Source organism: Branchiostoma belcheri, unplaced genomic scaffold (assembly GCF_001625305.1).
Source record: "Branchiostoma belcheri isolate BF01 breed outbred unplaced genomic scaffold, Haploidv18h27 scaffold19, whole genome shotgun sequence".
NCBI lineage: Eukaryota > Metazoa > Chordata > Leptocardii > Amphioxiformes > Branchiostomatidae > Branchiostoma > Branchiostoma belcheri.
This window is the reverse complement of record NW_017803379.1, coordinates 855,029-874,189: the sequence shown is the minus strand read 5'-3', so window position 1 is coordinate 874,189 and position 19,161 is coordinate 855,029. Positions and strand designations below refer to the sequence as shown.

Below are 19,161 nucleotides of genomic sequence, written 5' to 3'. Positions count from 1 at the left end.
AGCAATGTTTTTATCTGCTCTGTCTGCTGGGTTTGATTTAAAATGATTGCTTTGAAAAGGACAGACCTGTCAACAGTGGTTATGATAACTTATATTCTTAGCAAAGACAAAAAAATGGCCAATGTTAGTGTCTGTGATAACATAGCAAATTGCAAAACTGTGACATTACTTTTTAATTACTATTTTATTTTTACATAACAGCTCACAATTCCATTGTAGGTTGCTCCTGGTACAAATTTACACAAAAACAAAACAAAATATTTCACATCCATCGTTCAATCTCGTTGAGCTCTTTAAAAATTGTCGTGGTATTGCTTCATTTTCTTTCATTCATGAAGTTTATTAATGTCACTACAGTGAGCAGACAAGATTAATTAAGCAATAGAAGTACACTGTAGACTACAGTGTACTTCTATTGCTTAATTAATCTTGTCTGCTCTTTGATAAAGTGATTTTAGTTTTAAGGCACATTATATATAAGCAAGCACTGAACTTACATATTGCACATTGTTAAAGCAACATGCCTGCTTCTATTCACCATTATGTTAAACATGTAGTAGTGTGAAAAGAATTTGCCATGGCATTTTACAGAAAACACTTAACAGCTTAAAATACCACCAGGGTTTTTTAAGACACTATTAGGGTACTGTCTTCCGGAAAAATATTTCTCTACAAATGTAGCTTTAAAAAGTCTAAAATCTATCACTAAATTCACATACTTTTATACAGTATACCAGTTATGCTTTAGCCAGTGCTTCTGCGTACAATATGCAATGCAACACTGATTCTTATTCTTTCACAACAGAATTATCCTGATAGTCTCTTCTAATAATACATATTGCATAGCTGGTTATTACAAGGTGCTATTGATTATATTTTGGTAACCCGATTACTATTGTCATAGCCTTGTCAAACTTTCACTCAAAGGGTCAGTTATGTATGTCCCTGATAGCTAGCCTTGATCAGCTTAAATCTGCAGTCACATGTTTTCTTTGGTAGCATTCCTAGCCAAGCTATGACAGAACTGACCGTCGTCAAGGATATATGACAACCGTTCCTGTGGCAGACAGCTGAATTTTGTATATCACCTCCCCTACTGTAACAAGAATGCCATTTATTTGCTGCCACCAGCCTATCATATGACAGTTGTGACAGGGCCTTTAGTCTACTGTATCACCAGCAGTCTCTAGCAACATGTAAGGATGGTGTTTACATGATTTATCCATGGTGTTGACATTATTGTTCTGCTCCTGATCTTGTGCTGATGAAGGAGGCATACCTGGACAGCCTTGCTCCAACATCTCTCTTCAGATCAAACCTACACAACAACAGAACCATAATGTTTATACTCTCTCCCTCCTGTTTGTTAACTTTTATTCTAGACTAACATCAGATTAAGAGAAGATTAAGTTAGATATTAATCATGTGAAAAGACTTTCATGGAAATTCTCTTACTGTGTAAAGTGTGCATGAACCATGATGAGCTTGAAATACTAGTAGATGATATAAAACCTACATGAATACATTGTATCGTAAAGTTGGAGTAAAGAAATGTGTAAAATGCACACGTGAATGACATTACCATTGAGGCTGGCCTTTAACTTCCAGTTGTTCCACATTGGACAGGTCCACCTCCACCTAGAATAGCAAAACAAGAAAAATAGATAATCATGATGTTTTTGACAGGTGCTTGTCTACATCTTGTCAAATTCGTCAGATGTCATAACAACAGATAATGGTATCTACATGTATGCAAGTAATTTGCTCTTACGTTGTTCAAGGTAAGTATTGTTAGTACATGTAATATACAAGAAGTCCATTTCAATTGGCTTTCATTTGTTGTTGCAAACGGTTTTGATTGCCCATATAACAGTGATGTACTACATGTATGTTGTGCCTCCCTTGATACATGTGTCACCTTCAGTAATGCTAATCATAAGCACAACAAGTGCTTCCTATCCAATGCTCAAAAATCCATGTGAATAAATAAATAAATAATGCTAATCTACTGTCAAAATTGCCTCACGTCGCCAAGATACCAGCTGTCGACTCCACGGAAACTCTTCAGCAGGGACCTCTTGTGCTTCACGGCCACTTCAAGACGACCCTGCTTGGCCTCAGCGAGACTTGCAGGAAAGCCTAGCCTGTGTAATACATGATGACATTACAGTGCATCAATGTTGGAGAAATAGTCAAGTTAACTGATGATGTCTATGATTTGAACATGAACTTAGTCAAAAATTTTCTAAAGGTGCAGTCATGTTCATCGCACAGTTCTACAATGCTTTTGTGATAGGATTTCTTCTCAGCAGAGCTATATGACAGAACCAACCATCAACAAGGCTACGTGACATTGTTGAGTGTTGTTCAGCACTATAATTGTCCCCAAAATGCTCTCAATATGCTGCTGAATGTGACAAGGCCCTTAAGGGAGAGGTAAGTGATGTACAATAAGTATCATACACTGTCACAGGAACACGATGCTCACGTTTCATCCCAGGCAGGATTGAGGTTCTCCTTGACGGCGCTTGTTTTCTTTATCTCTGACTTCTTGTCACCAACACAGAGACGCATGCGCACATATGCATCACAGACCTTTGAACCTCTGGGTGGAAGGAGATTCCTAGAACAAACAGTTTGGAATGAAAGTAGTCAAATATCATACCATGCTTCAAAATGCAAGATTAAGAAATCAACAGGCACTTTAAAACATTCAAGGAAGGATGCACCCAAAGAATTGTCATATGACTATGACACATTTTACTACCAATGCCTGAAACAATGCAACAGATCCCATTAGGTTAATGCTTTTGTGAGGTTATTGCTCCTTAGGCCACACCAAGTAAATTTTATGGATGACGTCCTTTGGAGACCCTATATCTAATGCGAGAGGGCGAAAAAAAAACAAGAAGGGTCCTAAAAAACAAGATGCCTAGATTAGAAATATACTAAGAGACGACAAATGTTAGGACACAGATTGAATGAGGTGACACAGATTAACAAGCAAGAAGTCTTTTATTCATCATCAAAACAGCAATAAATCAGGTGGAACAGCAGTTGTCCTCCTGTCCTGTTTCTTTCATCACATTTTTGCAGGCCTGCAGAAACAAAGCGTGCTCTTTACCCATTTCGCGTTACGGGTTTCACATCAATCTAATGACTTGCGGCACTGTCGTGACTCTTTTGTCATAGTTACAGGAAGTGGAATTTCTTGTTTTTTTTTTCTAGGAACAGGCCAAAATCAATGCGCGCGCGGATGTCATCCATAAAATTTACTTGGTGTGGCCTTATCATAAAAGAGGTTGACGGGTATTTTTCTTATAAGAACAGGATCAGCAGTTGAGATGCTATGCTTGTGTAATGAGTCCACACAACAATATCACAACCAAATGTCAATGGCATAAGATGACCACATTAGCAGCCATCTGTATCCTGTAAAGTTCTCACCTGGCCTTGTGTACAGTGACCAGCACCTTGCTGCTGTTCAGACTGTGGTAGATGGTCATCAGCAGTTGTCCAGCTTCTCCTTTGGGCACTGGTGTGACCGGTGAGCTAACAGGACAATGGGAAGGTGACTTTGATCATCTATACTGCACATACTGTTTAGCATACACTTACACTGACTCAACAATAGAGTTAAAGGCCATTGCATCATGAAAAGCTGAACCGTCAGCCGAAAAATTTGCAAGTAATATTCCATTTTGTGTTGGAATTGAAGTGACAAGTAACAATACAATTAAGGTCCGAAATCATTAATCCCGTATATAGCATTAAGAATCACAAAATCTGTGTTCTTGTCGCAAAAGTGCTACATACATCGGCTACATATAGCGGCGAGAAGCAGTACTCCAGTCAGAAGCTCTGAGGAAGGTGTCTGATAAACATCGAAACGTAAGCAAGGTGGTTGTGTACATCCTATGATGAAATTGTTTTTGGATCTAAGAACCCCAGTCTGTAGGGCTTACTCGGGAGTAGAGGACAGTTCCGTCTCGGAGATACTGGCCAGCCGTATCTCGGGGAGCATGAGGGGGCTGGACGGTCCGGCGTCAGGGGTGGAGGGAAGGGTCGTCATGGTCGGCGTCAGGGGGATCTCCTCCTCTTCCAGCGACTCCTCGCTAACATCGGAGGACAGAATCTGAAACGTACGGAGCTTTTTCTGTAAAGATGCATGCAAAGTCTCATCCCGAATCATATCCATGTGCTAGGAAATTACTGATGTCTATATCCCACTACTTATTGTCACCAAGATTCGTCCTGCAGGTAAAACATAAAGGAAGGTGTCAAATGTTTCAAAATGTAATGGAAATGTACGACAAAGTCTGTAGCAAATAGATAAATAAAAAAGGTGTGTACCCTGAGAATCAGCTCCATTTTCATCTCGATCTTGACTCCTTTAGGACCCTCGAGGAAGACAGGATCGCTGGACTTCATCTTCTCCAACACTGTCGCAACCGGAACGATTTTCTTCCCTATTGTCTTCTTGGACCTCTCCTCTTTGATCTGACGAACGATTGTTGCAGGTGAGGGATACTTATAACTCTAACTACGTGAGAGTATATTATACGGTACGATATCACAGAAAAAGATGGGACACTGCAAAACGTCTATTAGAAGGCCAAATAACTACCATATTTACACCCGTTGTCAATTGATCATACGTTTAATCTTGAAATGTATCAAGATATTATCAAATATATTCCAACTTCAACGTGATGATGATACCCTCGGTCGTCATCGGAAATAATGGACGAGCAATTCCTTAGTAACAACATAACTTATGAACGTATAACGTATGAACAGAAGAAATAATAAGTTACAGTGAATTCCTCGTACCTCAATCAGTAGTTCTTCGGAGTGCGGATCCTTTAAAAGGAAAGTAAACCCTTGTCCCCACACTGGCTTGTCCGTGCCCCATTGGATCTAAGAAATAAGAGAGAGAAAAAAAGAATTTTAAAAGTCGATAGGATATATATATATTTGTGCGTTATCGTCCTAATAAGCATTTCTGTATTCAATAAAAACGTTCTTGGCCATTTGTTGCTGCTGGAACATAACCATACTCACCCATGACTTTTCGTGCTGCTTCCCCATCGTCAGTTCTACGTAGGTATTCACGTCTTCAACCTTCTTCTTAGGCTGTAAGACGACACAGATTTAATCAAGCCTTCATTATTTATCCCACAGTCAAAGGAATGTAGGAAATAAAAGAACATGCTTGCAATGGATTAGCAGTGGGGGCTAGCTCCTTGTAACACCACTGCATACTGCTGATCATGTTAACTGCAGAATTTAACTTAACGGTGCACACCCCAGTTCTTCCACGATAGTCCGTTGTAAAAAAGGGACGAAAGGGTTTTGAGGGTCCAAGTTTGAGGTGACATTTCTTATAAACTGCCACGAAGTATCATTAAACATTAACATGGCTGAAGAGTGTAAGAAATGGTGATTTTGGGGTGAAAATTTCTTTTGGCTCCGAACCTTACTTCCGGGTATCCTTGCGCGCCAAGTGTAATCCGCCCGTTTGACCTAGTTTTCGCTCTGCGGCTTCGTAGGGGTGGATTTGCAACCCCTCGCGCCGTGGACTGTTTAGAAAATTACAGTACTAGAATTTTCTTTATAATTTACTCGGGTATAGTCAAGGCTTGGGTCTTTCTGCCAGCATCAGTCATTTCTGCCGGAAAATTTTTTTTTGTGGGATTATCCTACGCGAAAATTCGCAATTTTGGGCATTAATTTTGGAGTGAAAATAATGTTTTTTCCGTTGATTTTACCAAAGTTAAAAAGGTTGAAGAAACCAAACTCAGCTTGTCTTGTAGCTGAAGAGATACCCTTTCGTCCCATATACAGTTATTCTCCTTCCGAATTATTCCACGCCAGAGACGGTCGCTAGATTTGAGGGTGTGCAGCTTCGAATAGAGAGCCCAAATAAACTGGGGTGTGCCCCCTTAAGACAACGTAACTATCAGTTTTTCCATGTCTAATATGTTTACCACTCGTTATTCGTATCACAAAGCCAAATTTTACTAGAGGGGAAGAGGAGTAATATGTATTAAAGAATTCGCCAAACATGTTAAGAATGATGGCAATGAACAAATGTGAGTGACTTACCGGTAGCCCAGTTGCAGAGTCCACGCGCACAAAGAGAAGAGCAGACGACATGTCATCCATGTCAGTCACTCTCTTCATTCGCTCCATCTGTGTGTACATCTGCAGACACATACAGAAACATTCCTTAATACTTCCAAGATAATCTTTTTCGAGGTAAACAGAGGTGGAGGAAATGTGGCGAATGTCACTATAAATCATATTCTTTCAACTGATTTCTATAATGAAGTATATGATTGTTTTCTACAAATGTGACAGAAAACTCACCAAGATGTCATGATGGGGACAGGTGGGGTCGGCATGCCATCATCAACACAAGTATATGTAGGGGAAAGGTGCAGGAATACAATACATTAGCTCACGTGCTAATACAGTCAAACATGCCGGTTCTATTATACACACCTAAGAAGAACACAAAGGCATACGGAATATAACTGAAAGACCTCTTTCCTGATAGGACAGATTAAACTTAATATCTATCACCACTTCCCCTGAGACGGTGGAAGTTTCCCTACCTTTTCTAAAGCCTCCCGTTGAGAGCTTAGTCCAAGCCATGTCATCCGCAAACGCACTTGTCCACTCTTAGCGTCCTCCAGAGGTAGCCACTGAAACATTGAAAGACTTAGTCTAGTACTCCAAGCCCTGAACCTCAAAGTTGAACTTAACGAGTTAGAAAAATTGAAATAGATCTGTTTCTTTTGTTCCCTTTGGTTTAATTTTTGCCCGTAAAAATGGTGACTTTTACAGAAAATACAGTTAGGGGAATCCCTGGCTTACCACATCCGTGAATCCTTCCTTGGCGACTTGTCCGACACTCACAGTTGCACTGCAATGATCAAAACACGAAAAGTGAAATTTGTGGGACAAGTTCGATTATGGGGCCCCTGTCTCCCAGAACCACATTAAGTGGAAAAGGCTTGCTGCCCAGTGTACCCCAAATCAAGGAGGAGTCTAAGTTAGTTGTGTGTTACTTAGTGGAAAATGAAACTCACTTTCCAAGAGGGTCATCTTTAACGCCGGGATCCTCGTCAAATACGTTGATCTGCATGGTCTGTCCTTCTACCTCGTACACCACAGCCTGGAGAAAAAAGACCATCGCAGACTATTTCATGTGTTTCAGTGTGAAATGTTAGAATAGATTTAAAGGAAGTCTCAACGGTTGACAAAGATTGGATTGAACATATCGGCCGAAGAGCATCGTTGGGAAAGTCACAAGTTCAATACTACTTTCATGTTTCCTTACCTCAAAATACTGGTTCCACTTCGGCTCCAGAGTCCTTTGAATGGTCTTACTCTTAAAGAGTTGAGCTCCAACTGAAAACCGCCATTATAATAATTCAAATCATACATAGCACGCGAGTAATATCCCGTATACTTAATGATGAGAAGCAATGCAGTAAAATACAGTATGGTGAAATCTTGGTTTCAAATAGCTCGTAACTTAATATATCAATGATTTTTCTACTTTAAACTCCAGTTGACGTTGACATATATTCTATGTCGGTATTTACCATGCAGAATACAGTAAGGATCTGATTTCCCCTTCTTAGTGAAGAAATCCGGATCAGCTGACATGAGTTGTTTCGCCTCCTTCAGTTGAATACGCAGAACGCCCTGAAAACAACAAGGAGCCAGTCAAGAACCAATAGATCAACAGGCAATTCTGTTGTTAAACAGAAAAAAATGCCATGTATTACAGACATAAGAATATGTGAATTTCAGTAACTTTAACTGACAAACATGGATAATGTTATGAGTATCCCTGTACTAACAATTTCATAAGTAGTCGCTGAGAGCAGTGTGTTCCACAGCTAGTTTATTGCTCGGGAGTCGCGACTATATTCTAACGATAATCATAGTATCATTCAAGATGGCTGGAACAGACAGTCTCGCAGTTTCCAATAATTCTAAAAAAAACACCGTCTCGAAAAGCGCTGTATTGTGCTGACCTTAGGCATGGGGTACCTGAGCCGGCTGGTGTCCAGGTCCGGTACCAGGGGAATGGGAAAGCGGTTCGGTAGAACCATGAAGGCCGCGACTTGGTCAGCTACCACGCCCTTCAGCAAGGAGCTGCTCACGGCATAAAAGGGAATCAGATTAAAGGAAATGAAATGGACACAGTACCTTGTTTTTTTATGTAAGGAAAGTATGGAAAGTCATGCTCCGAAGCAGCTAGATAGGAGTTCTTAATTTTGGACTACCATTTCCAGAAAAAAAGGAATCTCCTACCTTAAACCAGGAAAATTCAGCACCTCTCCAATGTTACTCAGATTGAAGTTGATCTCCTGTGGGTGTCAACATGTACTTGCGTGTTATTATTCGTTCGGAAACAGTAAAGAGAATAATACTTAATGACAATAGTACACGTTCACATTAATACGATCTACGTGTATGCCTAGGTACGTATGATATTATTCTATGACTTCCAAACTATTAACTGCCGTGTGTAAAGCAAAACGGCCCGATGTATTTCGCCACTTTGCTTTTTTAAGGAAAACTGTTTGTCTCTCACCGGTCTGTTGAGGAAGAACACGGTGATTCCTCCCACCAGAGGGTGCTGACTCATCAGTGGTTTCATCACCACTCGGACGGTGCCCTGGACCTGCAAAACGATGGTTGCACAGGAGAGTGAATTGTAAAAACATAGCCCATTTGTTGGCACTATTGAATACATCATATTTATGTGACAAAGGCAGCTGACCGTACTGACAGCCACAAACTGTGTTGGTACTGTCCTTGGTGCTGATAAGACACCTTTTAAAGATTTATATTACTATAGCGTTTTTCAACCCGCTGCCATGTGTCTGAATGTCTGTTTGCTCAGAATCTGTTGTAAAATATTCTCCATGCACTATTTGCGTCTTACTGATGTTTGTTTATAGGTATGCGGTATCAAAGCTGGTGATATACTTTGTCACATGCAATGAAATATTTTACGTGGCGAGCAATTGTCAAATGATAGCACTACGAACAAACATATCAATATTGAAATTGCTTTGGCACTAGTTCATCTTTTTGCCAAAAGAAATGACCGGTCGTGGAAACAAAGTTTAAAGAATCACCTGTAGGTCTTGGACGCCGGCCAGGAAGCGTTTGATGCGAATTTCTATGTCACAGTCTCCGGAGTACCTGTGGTAAGACGGGCATGTCATTTTCTCTGGCGTTTTCTTACTCACGTAACAGAGATTTGTAGCACCAAGACCCTTCTGTTACTAATATATTCCGGACAGTCACGCGATAGCGATTCTACAGTAACTATGAGTTCTGAAGTTCGAGGAACGGTCAGTTCAGTCTACTTTTCATATCCTACGTATAGTATGGCTTTACTCTGTTAGCGAGAATAATGTGCTTACATTAGATCCATGTCCATGACGATTTCGTTCTTCTTGACATACTCGGTGTAGACTTGAACACCCGCTACTCGCGGCGGCTGGAGAGGAATGTAGTATTCAAGATAGTTCATCAGTATAATGTTTTGCGATCATACGGTGTCGACAAGTTTCTGTCACATCGGGGAGTTCATGATAATGATGCCTGATCTTTGTATATACTTTTCCCAAAGACTGTTTACTACTATGTTTCCAATTTACACATGTGTTGACGCGTTGTAAGACTCGATGTGACAACTTATTACCTACCTCATCCCCCAGGTCGATCTTACTGAACTGGAAAGACTTCAGCATCTCGTTCGCCTGCTGGACAGCCGGCTCCACAGACAGGCGCAGTGTCTCCTCCACATAGCGGTCCAGGTTCGGCCAGACTTGAGCCAAAATCTGCAGGAGTATTAGGAACAATTTTATACCGGCAATATACTTTCCCAAGTCACAAACAACTATGGAAATCACAGCAAATCTGTGTATGTACAAAACTCGATGGTATAAGTGAGATTACCAAAAGCCGGAATCCCAGCAAAGATTAAAAAGCTTCTGCGAATGACTGCTTTGTTTCTTACCTTGTTGAGCCACTCTGCTTTCTCCACATCTGGGAAGTAAACCTAAAACAGCAAGAACAACATTTAAAAAATCTAGATTTTAAGCTCCTTGATTCAAGAAGAAGAATGTCGGTAAAAGACGTGCGCGTCATTCTAGACATTCCATATATCTAAAGTGCATCTAATTTTACTTTACGTCTTTGACTTTGTTTCAAGAACGCATAACTCTCGTAGCCTGAGTGTCAGCCTTTTGAGCTTTTGTCCGCTCCCCACAATCCGCTACCGGGCCCGGTAACGGATCATGGGGAGCAGACGAAAGCTAAAAAGGCTGACACTCAGGCTAGCATGAGCTCTCATACCCATGACGGCAGATCTTGTACGCAGGACAGTATGGTGGACTGCTCGTTTTGAGCCACGCCGCGCGCGGTTTGGATCTTGTAGTTCTTCTTCCTGATCTTCTTCTCGCGCCACATCCAGATGAAGAGCCCCAGCATGACCCACGTGACGCTGAAGCCCCAGTACCCCACCAGCCACACAAGGACCAGCAGGCCTAGCGACATGACGTACACCCGCATGGACTCCATGGTGGGGTGGTAGGTGTCCCACATGTCCCTCCAGCTACGGTCCGCTTCAACTTTGGGTTGGGGTTCTTCTGACTCCATTCTTCTGTCGTGTAACTCTGCTAGCTAAGTAAGAGCAAAAGACAACATGTTAACTTTTCATCGCAGCTTCGTATGTTTCGTTTGTTACAATGATTGCGTAAAAAATGTAAGACATTCGTGTGAAACTTGCCTCGGGCTGTACAAAATAGTCATTAAGTTTAGCCCCTATATAATTATATGGAGCTAATCTTCCATGGCTCATTGAGGATTATATATTTTAAGTTTGCTTCAGGTGCTCAACATGAAATCATCCTATTCATATTTTATAAGTATACACCCATGAGGCTATCTAACTCTTTTACTAAATTTATGGCCTCTTCCATTGGGAATGAAATGTTGAAAAGCCCATTTTTGTATGTATGCTTAATGAAACAAGCTGTTAGTGTTTGTGATATCGTTTTGCATATACTTGGAAATGGATTGCTTGGACAGCTTGAGTTCTTGTTGTTGACTACAATCACAGTAACAGCTGATATTTCAAGATCGCAATTTTGCATTTCGGTGGGAGCAAGCAGAATAACGTGTATCCCCAATAGGAGCCTGTAGACAGAGGTACACATACGGACCTAGGCCTTTCAATATACATGTATGTACTGCAACTGCAACGCCTTAATGGCTGTTTTAAGATGATAATTAGTACTAAGGATAACTTTTATGTTGACGAGTCTATAACGTTTTGAGGGTTCAGGATCGGTCTATAAAACCAAGTATGAATATAAGAGCGGTTGAAGCTGCAGTGATTCGAGACATGTAAACACGTCACTACCTGACATAAATGCTTGCAGCAAACGGAATACTTTCAACAGAGATGATATAACATAAGATATGCTTTCATAGAGACACTATGGTTTGCTTTTACACAGTTTTGGGTCACAGTGTCTGACGCCCACGGCAGTTACGTTACGCTCAATCCGTGACAAAACGTGCCAATTGTTTCCCCTGCCATTGTTGTAACCGTACAGTTTGTAGTTGTTAAGCTTCCGGCAGAACTGTGCAAAAATAACCTTCTTAAGCATACTCTTGTGGGATTTGATTTTTTGCAAGTACTGTATTTTCTTTTTTAGGTCCAATGTCATGACTTGGTAAAATTGATCATCGTATAGCCATACAAATCAAAAATACGTTCGTGACAACAATATTTCTGTTCTCATATCCTGTTGACTGCATGCATGTACCTGATATAGTTCTGGGCGGAGCCCTCTTAAACCGGACAAAATGGCGGCATACATATCGTTATCTAGGAAAACATTCGCCTAAAATCTACTGCACCTACCTGCACTTGACCAAGCGATGGAATTTATGCGTGCCTGCAACTAATTTTTTTTTGTGGTCAATCGTGGTTAAGTTGTGCAGAAAGTTGTGAAAATGAGGAAATGAAGGTAAAAGTTGTGCCGTGGGCGTGTGCACCATACCTGTATAGACAATGACTCTCACACAATACAGCCTAGGTGTCAGTGGCTTGTCTCTTCCGGTAGGTAGTCTCACACCGAAGAACGAACACAGTAATCCCGTCGTCTTGTCATCCACGAATTTAAAACTTTCTACCAAAATGATAACTATGATTCATTTGCAACAGCATGACAAGATTTTGTTAATTTAGTTCCCGTGTCTGTTCTACAGGAACTGACATGCATTGTCACCCATGACCTTTGACCAAAAGCGGTTGGACAGGTTTGACTATCTATCCTGTAACAACACAAAGGATATATATATATAGCAAGTTCCGCAGCCAACGTTGTAGTACATGTACATGCATTTGTGTTTTTACTGATTGTTACCATGGATTTTGTTCACGTCACAGGTTTCAACAATTTTTTCGTCAATGTGAACACCTACTAGTATGAGACTGAGAGGGGAACCCTCAGGCCTCGTCCTATTCAATTGTGCAGACTGAGACGGGCTGGTCTCCCAACAGTCGACCTCACCACCGTATACTGCGGCTACGTTAGACCGCTGCTTGAGTATGCAGCCCCAGTTTGGAACGCCGCACTCACCAACAGACAAACAGTCAGACTAGAACGAGTCCAGAAACGTGCTTGTAGGATTGTGTTGGGCCGGCAGTACACTTCATACCCGGAAGCCTTGAGAACTTTGGAACTTGAACCTCTTTCTGACCGCAGACACAATCTTTGCCTGAACAAGGTTAGACAGTCGCCCCGCTTCTGTGGCTGGCTTCCTCCGACGCGCGGAGATCTGCACGGTCGGCAGCTGAGGAACTCGCTCCAGTACTCCCAGGCCAGAGGGACCAAAAGATACACCAAGAGTGCGAAGCCGATGTTGGCTAAACTCCTCAATGGACTGTAAACTGAACTGTTGTGAACTGTTTTGAGTCGAGAGCAGTCTCACCTTTAACGATTCCGCACAATGCTGTTTTTAAATCCTTGATGTTGAACCACCTCGCTATATGTATAGTATGGAAAACCTGTGATGTCGACAATTATTGAATGTTACCTGTATATGTATTATATTAGCCTACTGTTTTAGTTTTACTGAGTATGCAGAATGTAAAATTCGGCGCAATTCAGTGTATAGTGCAAGGCCGACTTGTATCGAGTTTTTACCAATAGACCATTTACTACTACTACTAGTTTTTTTATTACAAGAAAACAGTACGGAAGCAAAATACTAGTAAATTTATAACCAAAATCTTCGATTTGTACTAAAGGAGACATTTTGTTCTGTTCCTATGGTGAAAACAGTGAAACAAACGCTGAAACATGCGATCAACTAAATCCCTTGCCTGAAATTGAAAACAACTGTTACAATGCTTACTAAAAGTGTGTCTTTTCTTGGTGCCCTTTAGGATTGCTATGATCGGCGCTTGAATAAAAATGGAATGTTTTCAACGCTTTTTTGTGTGCTTAATTATGCTTAGAAATTAGTCTAGCTTCATGCACACGAATTTGCTTGTGATTGGTGCGACGTATCGCAACATAAAAACGCAACAGCGACGAATTCAGTCAGTTTCCAATATTCTGTTGCAGACAATATTTAGTCAACATTCACTGTCAACGTGGGGACAGACTGATATAAAGGTATTTGGTGTTTTTGTTTCTGATTCTTTCCTTCAGAAAGAGGTTGTTGTGACAAAAATTATGTACGTGTGAAAACAATCTGGCTCTATATGATATGTACACCGTATCTGTACGATTTCTGAAATGAATCACGAAATTCAGCTATAATCATGAAGACGTCGTGCTAGTACACGTATTTTTTGGTTACACGATGATCGGGATGTGTTTGAGAAACATCGGTCTCGTTAACCCTGTAATGAAAACTGCGCGGTTCCAAAACCTTAATTTCAGGCACTCCACGCTATCTAATCAGCCCAATAGAGCGAAAATGTACAACGGTCTTTATTATGTTAAAATAAATAAAATTTTGGAGAAGTAGGAATCCATTTTTTCTTTCAAATATTGCTTACAAAAGATGGGGATATATGTCAATATCGTTTGAACAATCTCAGAAAGGTGGTCCCCGTCAGATTTCCTAAGTGCATGTTACAATATGGACTTGTGATCAAGAAAAATGGCGCGACAGATTGGCCTTTTTGATATCCAACATTCGCGTTTTGCTGGTAGGAAATAGAAACGGAGGATACAAAAGGATTGCCGGTAGAAGAGGGCGACAAAATGGAAGGAGCAAACACCCTTTCATCCACCGTGGAAGAACCAGACACTGGCCAGTCTGTGGGTCCAACAGGTGCTGACCACGTCCACGGGCACCACCTGGGCGATCTCACGGAGTCGTCCTCGGATAACCTTGAAGCTCCTGAAAAGGAGGATCCCTACCAGCAGACTGAGGAAGTTATGCCGGGAAACCTTTCGGAAAAGGAGGATCAGCCTGGGAAAGTTAGCCCGGGTAAAATTCCTGAAAAGGAGAATCCCTACCAACTACCTGAGGACGTTAGTCCAGGTTACAAATTTCGAGGTACGTCCGCTTTTGGAACTTGGACATTACAACACTTTTACCGCAGTGCTACAAAATGTTAAAAACAATGAGAACAATTTTTTACTGGAAATCAATACCATAATTTGTATTGCAATATGGTTTTTGACGGTATGCGTCATGTACATTTAATTGTGTCAACCCTAGTTTGTAGTCTTTTGTTGTCTAGACTATGTGATTAGGTTTGGTGATATGAAAAGAAGTAAGAATGTCTAAGATCTGCTTACCACCAAATAATGAGGCGGGCTTGTTCAGCTGAGTGGGAGGGCTAACATCAGTGGGGTCGTGTGGCGTAACGGCAGAGTGCTCGGCTCGGAACCAAAAGGTCCAGGGTTCGAGTCCTGACATGCCACCAATCTTGTGCCCTTGGGAAAGGCACTTTACACGACTTTCCTCACTTAACTCAAGTGAAAATGAGTATCATGAGTCCTGTCCTGTATTTTGCCTCTTCGTTGGTGGTGGTATAAAATAAGTTGATATAACTTGAGTGTGTCTATCACCATGTCTAGTCATGAAATGTTGGAATTTAAAAAAAATCAGTGACAGTGACTGTACGTCAAAACTGCTTTCTGAAAACTGATACATGCATGTACTTCAATGGAGGTTTATCTCAAAACTTCGCACAAGGGCGATAACATTTTGCAGTCAGTAGCCTAGACACATCAGAGGTTGAAAAAAACTGTTTCATAGTATTAGGTATACTTTTCTGTAGTAGTATGCATTTTTTGGTTCCTAAAAAATACTGTCGATGGGAAAATAACACCATCCTCCCTACTTTTGTGCTCCTTTAATGTTACATATCAGAACGCATCCGTGATATGTGGAGTAAGGTGACATCTCACAAAGTGTGCTGGTTTGTGGTGGGTACCGGGTGTGGACTCCTGGTGATGGCGGTCGCTATGACCCTGGCAACTCAGTTCATTCATGGAGGCCAGGTGGGCCAGAGTCTTACCATCATGTTTGATTAAAGTTTTTGATGTGATGAAGTGATTGGACATTACTTATCCTGATGAAGATGACAGTGGTTGTTGAAAATTTGATCCCTGTGTACCCTTGCGTTGGAATAAAGTTTAGCATCATGCTATAGTTTTATAAACTTGTTGGCTTATTTTAGGGGCCACATGACTTAGCCTATCATCAGGACGTGCTGAACGGGACAGGTCCTCCGCCGACGATGATTTTCCCGATGGAAAACATCTCGACTGTTGCCAGTGTGAACGACATGACTTCACCGACAATGATCGCTTATCTGGCAACCACGGGTAAGCACTATCCATACATTGTGTATAATAATATGTTTATGACACATAGTTAGTTTAGATGTACATTTGAACTAGCCCCTCTGTAATGTCCTTGAACTTATAGAAAGACAGGGTGTTACTGACAGTTTCAGTTATAACCAGCCAAACAAAATTATGTAGCTGACTTGTATTCTATGAATTACAATATTTAAACATTCGAGCTTAGACATGGTCATACTTTCCTCCAACGCAGACACAAATGGATGCACCACGAAACCATGTCTCCACGGGACCTGTGTGAACCAAGCTCCTGGTTACGACTGCGCCTGTTTTCCTGGATGGACTGGCCCAAACTGTACGCAAGGTCAGCACTTCAGATGCTTGAGATACCAGACTAAAGGATTCTTTGTCTGGTCTGGTTGTTCTAATCTTCTTTATTACTAAAATTTCAATAATTCATATAATGCTATGCACAGCATTGCTGTTGCTTAGCAGGAGAATAGATTCATCATGTATCATACAAGATTTGTTTTTTCAAACTACAGACATAGATGAGTGTAACAGGCACCCTTGTCAACATGGACGCTGTGAGAACAAAGATAGCGGATACAAATGTACCTGCTCACCTGGATGGACTGGACAGAACTGTCAGCAAGGTGAGCTTCCCCTAATTTATTGTATTGTATTGTGCTGTACTGTGCTGTACTGTACTGTACTGTACTGTATTGTATTGTATTGTATTGTATTGTATGAAAACATTCTGTCTTTGAGCTACAGCATGGTTTTAATTAGTTCATTATTAGTTCCATGACTTGAAATACTGTTTCACCACACAGATATTGATGAATGCACCACGAAGCCTTGTCAACATGGACGCTGTGAGAACAAAGATGGCGGATACAAATGTACCTGCACACCTGGATGGACTGGACAGAACTGTCAGGAAGGTGAGCTTCCCCTATTGTATTGTATTGTATTGTACTGTACTGTACTGTATTGTACTGTACTGTATTGTATTGTATTGTGTTGTATTGTATTGTATGAAAACATTCTGTCTTTGAGCTACAGCATGGTTTTAATTATTACCTCCATGAAAAATGGAGGTATTGTTTTTGGCGTGTCTGTCTGTATGTATGTCTGTCTGTCTGTCTGTTGTCTGTCTGTGTTTCCACAACTTTGTGGTCAGCATAACTTCAGAACGCCTTTATGGATTATGATGATATTTGGTATGTTGGTAAGTCTTAGGAAGACAAACGTCAAGGTCAAATATGGGCCTCCTGGTGGGTGACCTTGGTACTGCAGCAGAACTTCCCGTTTTTGAATCTTTTGTCCTGAACATGCTATGGTCTTGATGTTTTGGTGACAGATAGCTTATCCTGTCAGGAATAAGTGGTGTGAGTTTGGTCCCCCTAGCAGCTTGTTCTGGAACTGCAGGGCACTTTCTGGCGAAATGTTTAAAAGCCAATAAGTCCAGATAGGAACAACATATTTTCATAATTTTTGGTGTGTAGGTAGCTGAGAGAGAGATGTACATGACTAAATGCAAATTATGCAAATGAGGACTTTATTTGCATAACTAATGAGGAAATTCTATAATCACAGTGTTTTACATTATACTACTTTCATACATGTAATGTATGTAATCTATGGCAGGGAGAACATCAACAGATACTAATTATGCAAGTGATGACCTAATTTGCATAATTTATGCAAAAATTCTATGATTTCTTAATGGTGAATGATGGGAATGTCATACCTGGGACATCTGTAACTTAATCAAAAGTTAACATACATCGTGATGCATATATCATGTTAATGCAGAGGTAATTTGCATAATTAAAGAAGAAATTTACATTTACATATTAAGCCCATATTTCATGGAGGTATGAAATCTCGGAATTCTTGGTTCGTATTAGTTCCATTACTTGAAATACTGTTTCACCACACAGATATTGATGAATGCACCACGAAGCCTTGTCAACATGGACGCTGCAAGAACAAAGATGGCGGATACAAATGTACCTGCACACCTAGGCCTGGATGGACTGGACAGAACTGCCAGCAAGGTGAGCTTCCCATAATTGTATTGTATTGTGCTGTACTGTGCTGTACTGTACTGTACTGTACTGTATTGTATTGTATTGTATTGTATTGTATGAAAACATTCTGTCTTTGAGCTACAGCATGGTTTTAATTAGTTCATTATTAGTTCCATGACTTGAAATACTGTTTCACCACACAGATATTGATGAATGCACCACGAAGCCTTGTCAACATGGACGCTGTGAGAACAAAGATGGCGGATATAAATGTACCTGCACACCTGGATGGACTGGACAGAACTGTCAGGAAGGTGAGCTTCCCCTATTGTATTGTATTGTATTGTACTGTACTGCACTGTATTGTATTGTATTGTGTTGTATTGTATTGTATGAAAACATTCTGTCTCTGAGCTACAGCATGGTTTTAATTATTACCTCCATGAAAAATGGAGGTATTGTTTTTGGCGTGTCTGTCTGTATGTATGTCTGTCTGTCTGTCTGTGTGTCTGTCTGTGTTTCCGCAACTTTGTGGTCAGCATAACTTCAGAACGCCTTTATGGATTATGATGATATTTGGTATGTTGGTAAGTCTTAGGAAGACAAACGTCAAGGTCAAATATGGGCCTCCTGGTGGATGACCTTGGTACTGCAGCAGAACTTCCCATTTTTGTATCTTTTGTCCTGAACATGCTATGGTCTTGATGTTTTGGTGACAGATAGCTTATCCTGTCAGGAATAAGTGGTGTGAGTTTGGTCCCCCTAGCAGCTTGTTCTGGAACTGCAGGGCACTTTCTGGCGAAATGTTAAAGCCAATAAGTCCAGATAGGAACAACATATTTTCATAATTTTTGGTGTGTAGGTAGCTGAGAGAGAGATGTACATGACTAAATGCAAATTATGCAAATGAGGACTTTATTTGCATAACTAATGAGGAAATTCTATAATTACAGTGTTTTACATTATACTACTTTCATACATGTAATGTATGTAATCTATGGCAGGGAGAACATCAACAGATACTAATTATGCAAATGATGACCTAATTTGCATAATTTATGCAAAAATTCTATGATTTCTTAATGGTGAATGATGGGAATGTCATACCTGGGACATCTGTAACTTAATCAAAAGTTAACATACATCGTGATGCATATATCATGTTAATGCAGAGGTAATTTGCATAATTAAAGAAGAAATTTACATTTACATATTAAGCCCATATTTCATGGAGG

At 40.6% G+C, this 19,161-nt stretch overlaps 1 protein-coding gene and 1 long non-coding RNA gene across 2 annotated transcripts; one reads left to right on the top strand and one right to left on the bottom strand.

Annotated features, from left to right (window-relative positions):
* Positions 1-404: 404 nt before the first annotated feature.
* Positions 405-12,334, bottom strand: LOC109467865 (extended synaptotagmin-2-like). Its single transcript, XM_019765972.1, has 24 exons — positions 12,111-12,334; positions 10,396-10,722; positions 10,058-10,099; positions 9,744-9,878; positions 9,459-9,535; positions 9,168-9,234; positions 8,618-8,707; positions 8,335-8,390; positions 8,055-8,175; positions 7,617-7,719; positions 7,349-7,419; positions 7,098-7,183; positions 6,883-6,931; positions 6,621-6,710; positions 6,109-6,195; positions 5,065-5,136; positions 4,834-4,920; positions 4,354-4,500; positions 3,966-4,135; positions 3,448-3,552; positions 2,489-2,623; positions 2,027-2,144; positions 1,583-1,638; positions 405-1,318 (listed from the first exon to the last, which is right to left on the bottom strand). The coding sequence occupies exons 2-24, from the start codon at positions 10,696-10,698 to the stop codon at positions 1,237-1,239; spliced, it is 2,349 nt and encodes a 782-aa protein (XP_019621531.1). The 5' UTR covers positions 10,699-10,722; positions 12,111-12,334; the 3' UTR covers positions 405-1,236.
* Positions 12,335-15,831: 3,497 nt separating this feature from the next.
* On the top strand, positions 15,832-16,460 carry LOC109467872. Its single transcript, XR_002140107.1, has 3 exons — positions 15,832-15,908; positions 16,141-16,251; positions 16,433-16,460. It is a non-coding gene; the product is annotated as an uncharacterized LOC109467872 (long non-coding RNA).
* The last annotated feature ends 2,701 nt before the right edge of the window (positions 16,461-19,161 follow it).